We start from the raw sequence: 18,499 nt of genomic DNA, 5'->3' as shown, positions 1-18,499 counted from the left end.
TGCCCCTGTTTCAACTTGGTTGCAGGCATCAATTTCAGAATGAGTGTAAATTTATAAAGAACAATGAAGTTGATGAGGTAAAACTTTAAATTTATTGTCTTTGCTCTTCTTTCTGTTCAACTTCAGGTCAAAGTAGATTTATACATCACTGTGCCCTGATTTTATTTGCATTTATCTACTGTCCCAACATATTGGAATTGTGTTTGTAATCATTCAGTAACTGATCTCACCAATGCTCTTGTGGCAATCAAGAGGTCATTCCTGCAGCAAAGGGAAAATAAATTCTCTATTAATACTCAGAAAAAATGCTGGATGAGCAGGTGTCTACAAACTTTTGGACATATTGTAAATCAAATCTTAATTAGGTGCTATGAAATGGATCGTATAGAAGTACAGAACATATATCATTAAAAAGGAAACATGTTGTTGCTTTGTCCTTCATAGAATCTTCGCATCCATCATCATGCATTTCCATATAAGCCGAAATCTTCATCATAATGCTGTAATGAAAAAAAGAATGAAATACTCAGCTTAACAAGATTAAATAGGGAAATAGTTAAAGGGAGTGGTTCAATGTTTATGGTAGTGCTTATATGACTATTAGTAGCTTTGGAAGTTGGATGATAACATCAGTGAATAGAAGATATACTTACAGCCGAACAGCCTCCTCCTGATTTGTTGTAGGATTTTGGGACACTATGGTAATGTTTACAAATAGAAACATAAACAGAGAGAGAGACATCAAGGGAGAGAGAGAGAGAGAGAGAGAGAGAGAGAGAGAGAGAGAGAGAGAGAGAGATAAGAGAGAAAGTTAGCAATGTTCTGCATTGCATTTTGACTTTGACTGCAGAATTAAGTGTTGGTTGGTTTATGTTTTTATCTATGTTGCTTTCTAATACGATGTGAGAAAGAAGTGGATTTCTCTGCACTAATACAACAACTAGACTTGGTGTGCTTCAGCAGAAAAATCGCCAAACTCTGCAGAAACCCTGCTGCCCATGACTGGAGATCACTGCAAATAATGTAATCTTTATATCCACATTTATATCTTCTATTTTGTATACTCAATTTTTTCCCCAGTGTAGTCATGCCCAGTTCTGCCCAGTAGTTACCCTCAAAAAAAAAGTTTACTTATGTACATCAGTAGTTTGCTTAGAGTACAAAGCCATTTCCAAAGCAGCAGGTAAAATGTTAATAAAAACAGAAAGCAGCAATTTATAAATTTACTTTGACCTGTTTTTGAACTAAAACTGCACAATGATGTGTAACGTTTTACCTTCTGAACTTTGATTTTTGTAACTTTACACTTCTTCTGAAATTGATGCCTACAGCGTGTTCCAAAACCTCAGGAAAATGCAGTTTAAGTCTAAGCACTTTGTGAAATGTTCAAAAAACATTGGTCTGAGAAAGTACATTAATTTGTAGCTGATCTGCTGACAGCACTGACATTTCCTTATCACTGATGATTTAAAAGCTTGCCACAGATCCTTAAAGACTTTATTACAGATCACTTTATATATATATTCACTCCGTCACCATTAAAACCTTAAATGTATTAGGACTCTGTATTAGGAAATTTTCCATCTATATGATTACATAATACACATTCCATACTAAAGTATTGTGAGTTAATAACACATCCCACCTTAGTCAACTGCTTAAATAATGTATTACTTACTTGTACCCCACTGTCTGATCTGGAACTCTCCTGTGATTACAAATTAATATTCAAATTATTACTATTGGAATTTGGTGGAAATAATTCTAAATAAAAAAGTGCAAGAAGCAAAGTGAACTAAACACACAGATATAAATCACCTGGAAAAGCGACTCCAGATGCTGCGCCTGCTCCCAAAGAAAAAAAACAAACAGTTCATTGTGCTGTAGACTAATTTAATTAGATTTCTTCTTATTACTTATTCTGTGATATGTGCTTTGAATTGATTTAGATATTTGATTTATTCACAGCTTGCCTTTTCTCAGGTTTCGGTGGCCTTTGGGGTGCGCTATAGATGATATCAGCAATGTTACAGCGGCAAACGCATGTAAAACACATATTTGCTAGATGTATATTCTGTTGTAAAGATGAAAAGACAGAGAAAAGCAACACAGAACTACTTACAGCTAAAACTGAGAAATAAATCTACCTAATATTATACGTTATCTAAGTAGTCTGCTAACTGTACTACTCTATTGACTGCTTTACTGACACTTTACTTACTTGCACTCCACCATCAGAGCGGCACTGTCTACTGGACCTCTTCTGTGATGACAAAATAATATTAATATTGTTACTGTATTTAATTTTGGCTCCCAAAATTATACATAAACACATATACATATACATAATACAAATATAAAATAATACAATAATAAAAAAATTATACATATACAAAAAACACTAAGAAAGTGCACTCTAAATGCACAAGAATGTCAAAGATAATCACCTGGAAAAGCGGTTCCAGATGCTCTGTCTACTCTCAAGGGAAAAGGAAGACATATGTAATCACAGTATAAAAATTTGCTTATATTAAAGTTCAATTCAAATTGTTAATTTTTTTAATTATTATCAAATATTTCAATTGAATTGTATTCAAAGCTTGCCTTTTCTCAGGTTTTGGTGGCCGTGCTGGTACACTGTGGATGAAATAAACAACCTTACAGCCTATTTTCAGTGTGAAGTGTAAGTCATAAAAGATTAAATAAGAAATATTTCATAGTTGTCTTATGTTTCCACAGAAAAGTAATATTTTGCTGTAGTTGGTGTAATATTCTCAAATAGTTACTTGTTTCTTTTTACAGATGGCAGCCAGCTTGCAGTTCCATCAGCTCTCCTTTAGTAGACATAAAGTAGCAATTTGAATAGATACAAAGTTAATTCTCTTATATCTCCATATAAAACTATGGAAAACTGGAATAACTTTATTACTAATACAGTACTTTACCTAAAATACAGTATTTTAGCCAACATTATTTTGCATGATAATAATAAAGATAATAGAGAATAATTTAATCTAACCTGGATAATTGGGCCCACACTGATCTCCTATTAAAAATTGAAGAGCAAATGAAACAAATTAAGCAAATAGCACTGTGCAGAGAAATATAATATTAATGTTCTCAAACAATTGAATATAAAGTAACTTCCGAGTAGCATACTTAAAGCATTCAAATAACAGTTTTGTAGTTAATGACAAAAAATGGCATTTCATTAAAATTGAATTAAAACAGGAAGTCAGTTTCACTAATTAAAAAGAAAGATGGGACACATTAACTTGCTGTGAATTTAATTCTATGCATAAATCATATGAATAAAAATAAAGTAATATCTTGCTCACCTTTTCTCAGTCCTCTCTCCGTCTGAAGGCATCCTATAATGCAGCAAAGAATATCAGATAAATTAAGGATTTGAATAATAAAAATAATAAAATAATTGTTGGAAGAATAATTCTGCAGCCTAGAGGAAAACTCTTTACTATTTACATACACATAAACTTACCGCCTAGCCCTCTTCTTATAAATGATAGTTCCAGCTATAGCTACACCACAAAGAAGTAAAACTAGGAACAGTGGTGCGAGGATGTAAGGTCCTACGGTCTCCATTCCCAGCCCCTCATATCCTAAAAACAGTGCACTCATTAGTCTTCAGTTGTGCAGTGAACCATCACAGCATTGCACTGTTGTTTTACATACTCACTTTTCAAAGGAAGCTCGACTGAATGCTCTTGTTTCTTTCCTCTCCAGAATGAGGCTGTGCAAATAAGGTCTTCTTCTTTTTCGTAGCCAGTTGGTACGTAAGTAACTGTTGAGATTGTTTTCCACTGGCCTCCACTTGTCTCTGTGTGGCTCACCACTTTCTTGACAGTTGGAATACTCCAGGTTATAGTTGGGGGGTGTGAGGGGCACGTGTGGGTGACAGAACAGCTAATTGTATACCTCTTGCCTGGCTCCAGCTCTTCAGGAAGATCCGAGATCACAGGCTTGTCAGGAGTTGCTTAATAAAAAAAAAGCGAGGACATTTTTCAAAGCAATGTTAACGGTTTTGTACTCTAGCAGAGACCAACCTTGATTATCAATGCTAGACCTTCATTTTGGGCCACAAATGTCAAAGGCTGGTCAAAAAATGAGAAAAACACATTGGCTGGCATCCTTATAACATTCCTAACAGTATGTTAGCATGTCGATAATGCTGGTGCAAATTAACAGATCCATACAATGGAAAACTGAATTTTTTTGAGACAAAAGATGTGTATGTGGTTAGACGTGTATGTAAACACTGTTGAAGTGTGAAAACATGCAGCTAGTTTCCCATCACATGCAGTCCAAAACTGGAATTGAAGCTGCAAAAACAGCCTATTTTGATTTTAATATTTACGTGATGTCACAACAAGCAATGCATTCACATACAACAGTCTACTCAGCCTATAGAGTTTAGCTACACCCAGTCATGTTTAAGTTAAAAGCAGTGTTTCAGCCCAGATTGCATTTGTACAATCAGGGAAATGGTCATTTATATGAATTAGTCTTAAAGGCACAGTAACATAAATATCTGGTTTAATTCTAAAGGTTGGAAAATGGTCATGTATAAATGAATTATCACCATTTTTGGTACATAAACTCCAATATACCACCAAAAGTTCAACAAGTTGTTTCTAGACATGTATTCTCGTTACGAGATCACGTTTTGCCCTGTGAGATTAACAAAAGCCTAGAGTGACCTTTTTTTTTCTCACAAAATAGGTCTCACCCATAGTAAATAAAAATGTGACTGGTTGATTCCACTTTGAGTTTTTATCTGTGTTGGTTGTTCATCTAAAGTTTTAATCAAAAAGGTTCTGAAAACACATGCACACATACATTTTCATTGTATAACAGAGTTATCTTCTCACCTTTCATCACAATGAAAACGCAGCTGTGGTTAAACCTATACTTGTCGCTACCCTTTTCTGCATGGAAACAAAATGGCCCATTATCATGGGCTTGGACATCATCGATCTCTAAAGTGCAGTTCTGCTCATTTGTGTCCCCCAACAGCTTTGTGCGACCTTTAAAGTTGTCCAGAATGTTGGTCTGTCCAGTATGGTAAACATATTCCCCGTTGTTGGTGTACCACAGGCCACGGAGCCGGGTGACAGGCACGTCTCCGATCTGGAAGGTGCACGGTATCACCACACAGGAGCGGGTCAGGGCACTGATCCTGGACACCACGTTTGCCTCGAAAATGTGCAAAGCTGAAATTGAGTAAAGATATGTCACTGTTATTTGTCAGTGATCAAATGGTTATTGTAAAGTGCATGAACTGCTGCAAACTATTAGTATATTACTTATATTCTGAAACCACTGATGTGTCACTCAATGGTTATATATCTCTGAGGGAACATCCACATAGCTGGGGGTGCAGCACTCACCACTATCATTTGTCATTTCAGAGAAGTTCAATGTCATGTTTGCTCTCCTTCTGCATTACGTTTATGGTCTATCTTTATTAGTTTGAATCTTTTTTGGTTGGTTTTCACTGTTTTGCATAATTTAAGAATCATTTGCACTGTGTTAAAAAAATATGTTGAATGGACCAATAGAAATGGTCCAAATCTTCTGAAATTAATTTCCATTAAAAGTTACTTTTTCTTTTTTTTAATTCTCATATAAAGCTACCATTTTGTAGGTACAATGTTTTGTCCCAGTAACAATATTAAAGAAAAAAATATTTGTTTGGCTAATTTTAATTGCACAATTAAATGGGTGGCAGCCCCATATTGAAGGAAATTGCTTTGGAATGGGATGTCCAAGAAAGGTGTGATGGTCAGTCGTCCACATACTTTTGGCCATATCGTGTATATTGAAAATTGTCAGACTATACTGTTTATACTCAAAACAGTGAAACAACCGCTCACAGTGTCATGAAAGAAATTCTTTCTTAAATTTTATTGTCTAAAAATTTGGACAGCCATGTACCTGTGGAAACAACCATACACCGATCAGGCATAACATTATGACTATTTCTATGCTCATTGTCCATTTATCAGCTTCACCTACTATGTAGGTGCACTTTGTAGTTCTACAATTACAGATTATAGTCCACCTGTTTCTCTGCACACTTTGTTAGCCCCCTTTTACCCTGATCTTATAATAATAATAATACATTTTATTTCATGGCGCCTTTCAAAAACCCAAGGTCATCTTACAAGACAGGAAAAAGCAATAATAATAATAAATGTGAATCAACAATCATTTGAATACGTCAAAATAAAACAATACTAAAATACTAAAAGGGTCACGGTAAAACAACAAACCAGTTTAAATAGAATATGCTTGCTTAAACAGGTATGTTTTCAATAGAGATTTAAAAGAGAGAAGAGAGTCTGCATTCCTAATAACAGGGGGGAGGGAATTCCATAGCTGAGGGGCACAGCGACTAAAGGCGCTGTTGCCCATAGTAACAAGGCGGGCAGAAGGAACAAAAAGATGAGTGGAGGATGAGGATCTGAGGGAACGGGACGGAGTAGAGATGTGTAACAGTTCAGACAGGTAAGGAGGAGCAAGGTTATGAATGGATTTGAATGTTAGAGTTAAAATTTTAAAATTAATTCTAGCTTCAATGGGTAACCAGTGGAGCTGTTGCAGAACCGGGGTGATGTGTTTTCTGGGTGGAGTACGAGTAATGACCCGGGCAGCAGAGTTCTGGAGAAGTTTCAGTTTATGGAGAGTCTTATTCGGGAGACCAAACAGAAGAGAGTTGCAGTAATCTAACTTGGATGTGATAAGGCTATGGACAAGGACAGCAGCAGCATGAGGAGTAAGAAAGGGACGAAGTCGGTTAATGTTACGCAAGTGAAAGTAGGCAGAACGGGTGATAGAATTAATATGAGATGAAAAAGAAAACGTACCATCAAGTATGACACCCAAACTCTTTACCTGAGGGGAAGGATATACATGAGAATTATCAATAATAATGGGAAAATTTGGAGATTTGGTTAAAGTGGAAGGAGTGCCAACAAGTAAAACTTCTGTTTTCTTACTATTGAGTTTAAGAAAATTAAAGGAAAACCATGACTGAATTTCCATCAGACAGTCCGAAATGGAGGAAGTTGGTAGAGATGAAGTAGGTTTAGAGGAAATGTAGAGCTGGGTGTCATCAGCATAACAATGAAAATTGATATTATATTTGCGAAATATGTAGCCAAGGGGGAGCAAATAAATAATAAATAAAAGGGGCCCTAGTACGGAACCCTGGGGCACACCAGCAGCAACAGGAAACAGGAATGAGATTTAAACTGAAGAAACTGAGTGCGGCCAGAAAGATATGAACTAAACCATGCAAGCGGAGTTTGACTAATACCGATGGATGCTAATCTGTTCAGAAGGATATCATGAGAAATAGTATCAAATGCTGCGCTGAGATCCAGGAGGATGAGAATAGTGAGAAAACCAGAATCAGCAGCCATCAAAAGGTCATTAGTGATCTTTTTTTTTTTTTTTTTTTTTTTTTTAACCTGTCATGTCTGGCCATTTTTGCAATCGGAATGGTAATCCGAATGTACTGATGTACCAAACATATTTGTTTTCACAAGAAAAAGCTCTATAGGTTACTAAAGCCTATTCTTGTTAAAGTTTGTATTTTATTTGTTTGGCCAGGCCTGACAGGCAATAAAAAAGAGGACAGGAAAGAAAGAGAAGAAGGGAGGAAGGAGAAAAAAAAAGATAATAATAATAATAAATCATAATAATGATAATTAAATAAGTAAATAAATAAATAGAAAAAAAATAATAAAAAAAAAGAAAGAAAAATCAAATCAAATAAGTAAATAAACAGACAACTAAATAAAAATAAATAGATAAATAAGTAAATAAAAAAAAAAAGAGAAGGGAAAAAAAAATTATACAGATATACATACATATACATATTCACATATGTATTCGGTCACCCACTCATGTACACACACGGAACATACATGGACTCACAGTGTCGGCGGGCCAGCGGCAACCCAGGGAGGCAGCCACCCCGGCCCCGAACGACCGGCCAGTCCCCCCACCAGGCAGGGTGCACCAAACCGGGGTGTGAGAACCAGAACCTGGTTGTCCCCCTACTTGAGTGCCCCACCCCTCCTCCCGGGAGGCATCCAGAATCCCGGAATGCCAGACAGACACCCCGGCACGTCCCAAACCCCCCACCACCCGGCGGTGCGCCCAGGGGGGCACAGACCCTTCCAGCGCAGGGAGGAGCCCAAACGGGGGACGGGCGACCCCAGGCGCCAAGGCCCTAGACCCCGCACCCCGGCCCACACAGAGGAGGCCAGCCCCCCGGACGGGGCCAGCACCCACCCCCACGGGCCCCCAGATCCCCACCCCAAGACCGTGAGCGCACACATCCAGGCCCCCCACCATCAACAACAGGGCTCCGCACACAGAAACCGCAGAGCGGCAGCCCCCATCTCCAGTCCAAGAGCCATCAGACACCCAAAGAGTGAGACTTGGATATCACAATGGAACCATGTGGATAAGTCTTCACATATCGTCTGCCCAAATCTCTGAACAGGCATGCAAGACCATATAGCATGCATATAATTTTCAGTATAATTACCTGTGCAGTTAGTGCATATATTTGTTTCTCTGAGGCCCATTTGGAACATTCTGTGCCCTGTATAATGTATTCTATGGAGAGTTTTGTATTGTATAAGTTGTAAATTTGGATTTTTAGTCATTTTAAAAGTGTTTAGACATATCTGTGTCCAGAAGTCATTTTATGTCATTAGTGATCCTTAACAAAGCTGTTTCAGTACTGTGGTGGGGGCGGAAACCAGATTGGAATTGTTCATAGAGATTATGTGTACTGAGGTATGAGTGGAGCTGGGAAGCAACGACTTTCTCCAGAATTTTTGCAAGAAAAGGAAGATTAGATATAGGGCGAAGATTATCGAAGTTGTTAGGATCTAATCCAGGCTTTTTTAGAATTGGAGTGACGGAAGCTGTTTTCAAAGATAACGGAACAGTTCCATTATTAAGGGAAGAGCAAATGATAGTGGTAATGAGAGGAGCTAAGGTAGGTAGACAAGCTTTAACCAACTTTGTGGGAAGAGGGTCAAGCTGGCAGGTGGATGAGTTCGATTTATGAATAATATTTATTACATCAGATAAAGACGGAAGAGTGAAAGTTGAAAAGGAATGACAGACGGACAACGAGGAGAACAGCGAATCAGCTTCAGTATAGAGAGTTCTTACAGAGCTAAGTTGTTGGTGGATATTAGAGACTTTATCAGAAAAGAAAGACAGGAGAGAATTGCAAAAATCAGGAGAGTGCATGTGAGAGGGAAATGGGTCAGGAGGCTTAGTTAAACTGGCAAACAGAGAAAACAGAGACTTGGAGTGACCTTCATTAGAGCTAACTAAACCAGAATAATATGCAGATTTTGCTGAGACAATACAGTCCTTATAATATAAAATATGGTTGTCATACATTTCTCTATGTATTGTAAGTCCAGTTTTTCTAAACAGACGTTCCAGTTGGCGTCCTTTGGCTTTGAGAAGCCGCAGGTTAGAAGTAAACCATGGAGCTGAACGAGCAAATGAAACAGATCTGTGTTTGAGTGGAGCAAATGCATTTAGAAGGTTTTGAAGATTGACATTATAGTGGGAAATGAGTTCATCAAGAGTTGACAGACTGTGAACAAACGGAAGGTCAGATATAGCAGAGGAGAAAATGACAGGATCAATATCATTAATTTTCCTAAATGTAATGACACGAGGTACACAGATTTTCAAGGCTATTATATTAACATTAAAAGAAATGATCTTATGATCAGAAAGGGAAAACAGATCGGCTTTACAGTGAGTAGGGGTGACACCAGAACAACAAACCAAATCCAGAATATGACCTTTAGAATGTGTCGGAAAATTGATGTATTGTTGCAAACCAAAACTACCCAAACAGGAGGTGAAGTCTCTGGAGAGAAGGTTATTGCCATTGTCCATGTGGATATTAAAATCACCAACAATAATCATATTGGGAGAGAGAACAGAGAGATGCGTGAGAAGAGCAGCAAAGTCATATAAGAAATCCTTGTTAGGTTTAGGTCGTCGATAAACAGTACATAAATTAGTAGGAGCAGATCCAGGGAGATGTACTGCAGTGTATTCAAATGAGTGGAAGAGTGGAGCAGAGACAGGGAGGACTTTCCAGTGCTTTCGGTAAATTATCGCGAGACCTCCGCCCCTACCCGAATTGCGGGGGTGACAAATGTAAACAAACTCGGATGGAGTTGACTCGTTAAGAGAAACAAAGTCGTTGGGATGTTGCCAAGTTTCAGTCAAACAAAGAACGTCCAACTTACAGTCGCGAAGGACATCCTGGATGAGATGACCCTTACCAGTAAGAGAGCGGACGTTTAAAAGACCGAAGTTCACGTTGGAACTGCGGTGCTTGATGGAAGAGTTAGCCGACTTTGCCAGGTGGGCTAATACATCGCGGTTGACACCCCGGTCAGTATTGCGGGGAGGACGACGAGTTCTAGACCAGAAGGATTGTATAGAGTCACTGTTACTGGTAGTGAAGTTTAGCCGTGACCCACGGTGAATGTATTTGCGACGGGGATTGAAAGCGATGTCCGGATGGAGGTGAAGCGCCACAGGTGGAGGGCCAGCCGGGTGGAAGCGGAGTCGAAGAAGCTCTGCAGCAGTGTACTGAAGGAGGGCCATCACCGGGTGATAAACAACGGATAAAACAGCCCAGGTGAGCACCAACCAGACACACACTCTGTGGATCCACATCGTAATCCCGCCGACGTCAACAGTACAAAAACTCTACACAAACTTAGAAAGTGAGCCGGTGAGCAGCGGCAGCCAGACACGCCAGCGTTCACTCAACCGGAAGATTGTCATCGGACCACCTTCGGTAGCACTGCTGTGCCTGATCCACTTGTACCAGCACATCACACACTAATACACCACGTCAGTGTTACTGCAATGTTGAGAATGTTCCACCTCCCAAATAATACCTGCTCTGGGTCCATGGGGGTCCTGACCACTGAAGAACAGGTAAAATGGGGCTAACAAAGTCTGCAGAGAAACAGATGGACTACAGTCTGTAACTGTAGAACTAGAAAGTGCACCTATGTAGTAAGTGGAGCTGATAAATAGACAATAAGCATAGAAACAAGACACAGCACTGATCACTGATCATAATGTTATGTCTGATCAGTGTATATGAAGGAGCAGGAGTGCACTGTGTTACTCAGATGTTCATAATAAAGCTTTTATGCAGAGAAAGAAAAGAAAAACCTACTGTCATTCTCAAATGGATCCACTATTTTGGGAACAAACTCTGGAGAAGAATAGAAATAAGACATGATATATGAAGACGTAATGCACACTGTAGGCAAATTCACTGTGAATGTTTAGCTTTAATTATGCAGTTTTTACTTACTTTGAACATATAAAACCACAGAAGCTGTGATTTCTCCATGAGGAAATTTTGCAGTGCAGGTGAGCTTCTTTCCATGATCCTCCATTGATGCTAAAAATGATACATTTGATTTGGTGACCCAGCCAGATCCTCGGTTTTGTTTAGTCTTCACAGTCTCGGGCATGTTTTCATAGTTCCAGGTGATATCTGGAGTTTGTTTTTTACAAGAATGGAAAACTTCACAGGTAAAGTTTTTTGCGACTCCCTCTGTGACATCAGCCAGCTCTGGCTCAATCATTATATCTTTGTGGATACCTGAAACATCAGTGTAGGAGAGAGAATTGAGCAGAACTATACATGCAAGCAGACCCAAAGTCAAACTGCAGCCCTGATAAAAAAGAGTGGAAAGAACTTACACTAAAAAATGGAACAAGGAGGAAGTTGATCAGAAATGATTTGGACTGATGAAATATATCGCTTTGGTTTATTTAAACAAAAGAAGTGATAATACAAAAAAGCACCTGTATTAAATTGAAAAATATACAAATGTTCATTCAGGAAATATTTAGGAAATATTTTGTTTCCATTTTTAGTAAGTTTTATATGGTGTTATGGCTCTGAAGAGCAGCAGAATGACCCCCTTAGGATGCAGAGCAGGCATCAATTACAGCAAATGCAACCCTGATTAAGACAGACACAGCGTGATGGAGGAATCAGGGTGGAGGCGGACTGTGAAGTGGCTGCAGAGGATTTGGCGAGAAAGGGCAGGTTAGAGCAGCTTAAATAAACACCCTAATGAATTTAGCCAGTAGTATGTATCACAGGCAATCATCTGAGACATCATATGATTTAGATCAGCTAATAACTGTTGGTGACCTGAGATTGGGGCCTGAAACACATGGTTTTTCATTTGACAGTAGCATTTTCATATACAGTACTGTGCAAGAGTCAGAGACCAACTTTTGTTTGGATAATTTAATAATAAAGAGATATTCGAGGATAGTTATTCATGTAGGGGCCAACGATATCCGTCTGCGGCAGTCAGAGATAACTAAGGCTAATATTAGAGAGGTGGTTAAACAGGCCCAGACGATGTCCTATGCCGTAATCTGCTCTGGCCCCATCCCAATGCGGCGCGGCGCTGAGGCCTACAGCAGGCTTACGGTGTTAAACTGCTGGATGTCCAAGTGGTGTTCCGAAAATCAAGTGGGCTTTATAGATAATTGGTTACGTTTTGAGGGCAAGCCTGGTCTCATAGGTAGGGATGGTGTCCACCCCACGCGGGAGGGTGCTGCCTTACTTTCGTGCAGCATAGCACATAGTCTTTTAGTTAGTCGGCAGAGTAGTGTAAACCGCTGCTGACAGTCCAGAGCCGGGACCAGGCCGCAGACAGACAGGCTAAACCGACCGTCTGCGATCCGCCTTGAGGCGTCACCCAAGATTAATCGTATTGAGACTGTGTCTTTGCCACGAATTAAAACTAAATTTAATCATAGAAAAACTCAATCAGTCCGCTTAAATAACCTTATCAACATATATCCATGTTCTGATGATAGCACTAGCACCTTAAATCTAAAACTTGGACTACTTAATATAAGATCACTAAACTCTAAAGCAGTCGTCGTAAATGAAATTATAAGCGATCATAAATTTGACTTTTTTTGTCTTACTGAAACGTGGGTTAGACCAGATGAATATTTAGCTTTAAATGAAGCCACGCCTGTAGGCTATAATTATGCACATAGGCCAAGACTAACAGGCAAGGGAGGTGGAGTCTGTATAATATACCAAAATACTCTCGATATTAGTCAGAAACAATGTGACACTTTCACTTCCTTTGAGGTCCTCTCTATTCACGTCACAAATCCGGTCACAAAAAAGAAGGCATTCTCATTATTTAACATTTACAGACCACCAGGGCCATACTCTGAATTTATAAAAGAATTTAGTGACTTCGCTGCAAACCTGGCTGTGTGCAACGATAAAGTAATAATTGTAGGGGATTTTAATATTCACTTTGAGAAGGTAGACGACCCATTAAAAAGGGCATTTACCTCAATCCTAGACTCAGTTGGTCTTACCCAAAATGTAACAGGGCCGACCCACGACTGTAGTCATACGTTAGATTTGGTTTTGACACTAGGTCTTAACATAGACAAGCTGAATATCCTACCGCAAACCACAGTGATCTCCGACCATTACTTAATTTCGTATGAGCTACGATTTAGCCATAATATATATACGTCCCCTCGTTATTCAACAAAGCGCACAATACAACCTTTTACCGCCCTACAATTTATAGAAAATCTCCCAGAGTTATCAACCCCAGTCTCCACTCCATCAGATCCAATGGAACTAGATTCACTAACCGATTATTTAGAAAATACATTACGATCCACTTTAGAAAATGTGGCCCCACTTAAAATAAAAAGAATAAGGCAGAAAAGGCTCGCCCCGTGGTACAACGATAAAACCCGGACCTTAAAACAAACAGCTCGGAAATTAGAGCGGAAATGGCGTCATACCAAACTACAAGTGTTCCACAGTGCCTGGAAGGACAGCCTTATAGAGTATAGAAATGTTCTCACTGAAGCTCGCTCAGCATATCTGGCCTTGCTGATCGAGAATAATAAGTATAATCCTAGAGTTCTGTTTAATGTGATTTCCCAAATCACACAAAATCAGGCAGGTAATGAACCAGAAATCCCAGCAACTCTCACCAGTGAAGTTTTTATGGACTTCTTTAATAATAAAATTGATAATATTAGACAACAAATTCAACCCACAGTATCAAATTCAAATCCAGCTTGGCTGTCATCTGACTTGGCTGATATAGAACAAAACACAGCTGTAGAAAAGAATCTGGAAACCTTTTACCCCCTCCCACAGCTGGAGCTAGAGAAGATTATCTCCTCTGCAAATTGCACAACCTGCACACTCGATGCAATTCCATCAAAATTACTTAAAGAAGTACTGCCAGCCATTATAAACCCTATTTTAACTATAGTAAACTCGTCCCTTAGTCTGGGCCATGTACCCAAAGCTTTTAAACTAGCAGTTATCAAACCTCTGATCAAGAAACCAAATCTTGATGTCACCGTTTTGTCTAATTACAGGCCTGTCTCTAACTTACTGTTTATATCTAAGATCTTAGAAAAAGCTGTGGCCCAACAACTTAGTTCATATCTACATAAGAACCATATATATGAAAAATTCCAGTCTGGATTCAGGCCACACCACAGCACTGAGACGGCTCTAGTTAAGATAACTAATGATCTTTTTCTTGCCTCTGATCAAGGCTGCGTATCCCTGTTAGTGCTACTTGACCTCAGCGCGGCTTTTGATACAATAGACCACAATATTCTCTTAGAAAGGTTAGAAAACATGGTTGGAGTCACAGGGACGGCCCTATCATGGTTCAGATCTTACCTATCAGAACGTTATCAGTTCGTTAGGGTAAACAATTTATCTTCCACTTATTCAAAAGTGAGATTTGGAGTTCCGCAGGGCTCTATATTAGGACCTTTATTATTTACCCTATACATGTTACCGTTAGGCACAGTTATAAGTAACCATGGCGTAAACTTTCATTGTTATGCAGACGATACTCAACTGTACATATCAGCCAAGCCTGATGACCAATACAGGTTAAAGAAAATGGAGGACTGTGTAAAAGACGTGAAAGGCTGGATGTCACAGAACTTCCTCCTACTAAACAGTAACAAAACAGAGGTTCTCCTTCTGGGTCCAAAATTAGCAAGAAGTAAATCACCAGATTTAATCTTAAATCTCGCCGACTTTCCAGCCACACCTGGATCAGCAGCAAAAAATCTCTGAGTTATAATAGATTCAGATTTATCATTCGATCAACACATAGGCAGCATCACTAGGACAGCTTTTCTACATCTTCGCAACATTGCCAATATCAGAAATGCCCTGTCCCTGCGTGATGCAGAAACACTAGTACACGCCTTTATTACTTCCAGGTTAGACTACTGTAACGCACTACTGTCAGGATGCACGAGCAGGAATTTAAACAAACTCCAATTAGTCCAAAACGCCGCAGCCAGGGTCCTCACTAAAACTAGAAAATTTTAACATATTAGTCCAGTGCTATCATCACTTCATTGGCAACCTATTAAATTCCGTATTGATTATAAAATCCTTTTATTGACGTATAAAGCCCTACATGGTCTCGCTCCCGAGTACCTGCAAGACCTTATTTCTCATTATGAGCCATCACGACCACTCAGATCCCAGAGCGCTGGATTATTAATAGTCCCCAAAATTCAGAAGGTTTCAGCTGGGGGAAGAGCTTTTTCTTATAAAGCCCCCAAACTCTGGAATGACCTTCCAGAAACTGTTCAGGACTCAGACACAGTCTCAATCTTTAAGACTAGGCTGAAAACTCACTTGTTCAGTTTAGCTTTTGGTAGCTAATGTCCCCCCTTAGATAAAGGTAGCAGATCCAGGGGTCCATGGACACAGGGAATTATAGTAAACTGAGACGCTGGTGCTATCGTCCTGCTGCTCGCACGCGGTCACTCAAGTTTGTGGACGGTGGAGTGGAGGGATGCCGAATTGTTCCAGAGTGCTGCCGTGTCTGTGTGTCCTTCTGGTTCTCTCCTTTCAGTTAAGCTGTCATAGTCAGATCTGCCGGAGTCGTTAGCCACACTCTGTAAATGTTTACATTCCCTGTTTATGTACAAATGGATAGAACAAAACTAATTCCATTTACCTACTTTCTTTCCGAGTACACAATCACCCATATGGCCGGCTGGACACTGAAGGACGACTGACTGCCGAGCCCTCCTGCTACCTACTTCAGACCAACTGCCCATGCCCCAACCACCTACCTCGGATGAGCTGCCCACCCTACGCTGATGTTTTCATAGACTCCTAGTTATTCATAATACCAATATTACTGCTGTTAATATTAGTAATAAAATCACTTGTAGGTAGTTTGACCAGAGGAGGATGGGTCCCCCCTGGTGAGCCTGGTTCCTCCCAAGGTTTCTTCCTCAGTTCTGAGGGAGTTTTTCCTTGCCACTGTTGCCTCTGGCTTGCCCACCGGGGGGTTTCTGTACATTCTTAGAGTTCTCTTGAAACTTTTTCTTTTCTGAAACTCTGTAAAGCTGCTTTGTGACAACATCCGTTGTAAAAAAGCGCTATACAAATAAATTTGATTTGATTTTGATTTGATAATTTCCAATAAAACCAGTTATTATATCACTGCTATCAGAAAAAAAACTTACATCTCCACTTTTGTCATATTCAGGTTTTGACATAATTCACGAATACCTGTTGCTCTTCACATTGTGTGTAAATGATGAATGGACCAGAAGAAATGGACCAAAATGAAAACAATCTGGTTACACAGACTTACACTTAAAGTAAAGTATTTTCTTCTCCTGTAAAGTAATCATTCTGAAGATACGAGGTTTTGATCCAACAGCAACGATATACAAATTGTTTACTTTTCATAAGACATTTCTTGATGTGTTTAGATATAACAATCAGCTTTCAATGACAGGGAAGGGAAAGTCAAAAGAAAATAAGTGGAAAAACCAGAAGTTTCCACACTCAAAAAACCCACCCGCATATCAAACAAGAAAGCTGCTGGTGTCTCAGAACAATAAGCCAGCAACCTAAAGCCACCTCTTCCTTTGTTGAGGCGTTTTCTGTTAAATACACATGTTTTACTGTTTCTTTTTTTTGCTGTTTGAATAACTTCTTGTTTTAACTAATAAAAATTTATATGGTTAAATCAATGAAGGCTGGTCTGTGACTTCTACACAATACTGCATTTTTACAGTGTAGGTTCAATACATTTTCCAAGGTCTGTATCTGCTGCTGTTAACTTCAACTTTTTGGATTATTACTTACATTGAGCATTGAGGTTGATCGACGCTTCTGATGTCTGCCCACCTGGAAATGTAGCTTTACATGTAACAGTTTGCTCATCTTCTTTAATTACAAAGGTGTGTTGTTTGGTGATCACCCAGACTCCATCCTGCCCTGGAACATGTGCAGTGGTGTCAGTATGGAGAGCTTCACCCATGCTCAGTGTTGGAGGACTAGGTGGACAGGTATGATATGCACTGCAGGACACTGTGATTTGCTCTCCCACTCGGGGAACACCAAGGATGCTGAGCTCTGGTTTATCAGCATGTTCTGTCAGAAGGAAGCAGAAGGGAATTTAAGAATTCAGTCATTAATCATTAATGAAACAAATCTGTATTAGCGAGACTTTTCTTAAACACTGTTGACCTGTTACTTGAAGTTCCACAAAATTGTCATAGTTTTCTTTGTGGAATGATTCAACTGGATTTTGATCCATCCAGGGATACAGTTTCTCTTCATTTTGTGGCATTATTAGTGGGTTAATCTTCAAACTGCAGTTTCCCGCACTGGACGATCCATACAACTCTGTCTTCCCCCAGATCTTACTAGTGACACCGCGGCCGTCTTCATCATACACTAAAGGATACTGTTTAGTGGAGAGCTCATACCATCTCACCCTGACTTTGCTGGGCCGTGGGGTTTTGAAGTCAAAGCTACAGGGAATGACCAGACAGGAGCCTTGAAGACCTTTAATCTTGCTTGGCATTGAGTACGTCCAGTCCAGTGAGGACATTCCTCCTTTATTAAGGAGCAAAAAAATTATGAGTGCCGAATGCAACATTATATTAATAAATACTAATAAATACAATATTAATATTGAAATTATTCCTATTGAAGAATACAGTATTCATACTGAAATGTGAGCTAGAAGCACTGGCTTGCTGGGTTTGTAATCTGAAAGATGGAAGTAAACTTACTCTTTACTGTTAAAACAACAGAATCTGAAGACTCTTCCTGTGAAGTCTGAGCTGTGCATGTCAATGACTTTCCATGATCATCCTTCACTGCTCTTAATTGTAATGTTGAAACTGTTTCCCAGGTGGTGGAGTTAAACTTTTGAGTTTGAACTGATACAGGCATGTTTTGATAGTTCCAGCTGAGGGTTGGTTTCTGTTTTTGGCATGTGTGATGCACAGTACAAGTAAAGATCTTCTCAATTCCCTCCATGACATCATCTTGTGTTGGACTTATTTTGGG

The 18,499-nt window shown here is 39.3% G+C and overlaps 2 protein-coding genes across 2 annotated transcripts; both read right to left on the bottom strand.

Moving 5' to 3' along the window:
- Nucleotides 1-305: 305 nt before the first annotated feature.
- LOC108426921 lies at nt 306-10,692 on the bottom strand. The gene is made up of 15 exons (XM_037546794.1): nt 10,329-10,692; nt 4,890-5,231; nt 3,698-3,994; nt 3,500-3,620; nt 3,339-3,371; nt 3,020-3,046; nt 2,787-2,834; nt 2,605-2,637; nt 2,448-2,474; nt 2,222-2,263; nt 1,974-2,006; nt 1,819-1,845; nt 1,679-1,708; nt 654-696; nt 306-500 (listed from the first exon to the last, which is right to left on the bottom strand). The coding sequence occupies exons 1-15, from the start codon at nt 10,690-10,692 to the stop codon at nt 462-464; spliced, it is 1,506 nt and encodes a 501-aa protein (XP_037402691.1). The 3' UTR covers nt 306-461.
- A 557-nt stretch (nt 10,693-11,249) lies between these two features.
- On the bottom strand, nt 11,250-17,813 carry LOC119265789. Its single transcript, XM_037546793.1, has 4 exons — nt 17,669-17,813; nt 17,285-17,572; nt 11,420-11,713; nt 11,250-11,317 (listed from the first exon to the last, which is right to left on the bottom strand). The coding sequence occupies exons 1-4, from the start codon at nt 17,769-17,771 to the stop codon at nt 11,250-11,252; spliced, it is 753 nt and encodes a 250-aa protein (XP_037402690.1). The 5' UTR covers nt 17,772-17,813.
- Nucleotides 17,814-18,499: the final 686 nt, after the last annotated feature.

This window comes from Pygocentrus nattereri, chromosome 17 (assembly GCF_015220715.1).
Source record: "Pygocentrus nattereri isolate fPygNat1 chromosome 17, fPygNat1.pri, whole genome shotgun sequence".
NCBI classification, from domain to species: domain Eukaryota; kingdom Metazoa; phylum Chordata; class Actinopteri; order Characiformes; family Serrasalmidae; genus Pygocentrus; species Pygocentrus nattereri.
This window is presented reverse-complemented; position numbering and strand designations above follow the sequence as displayed.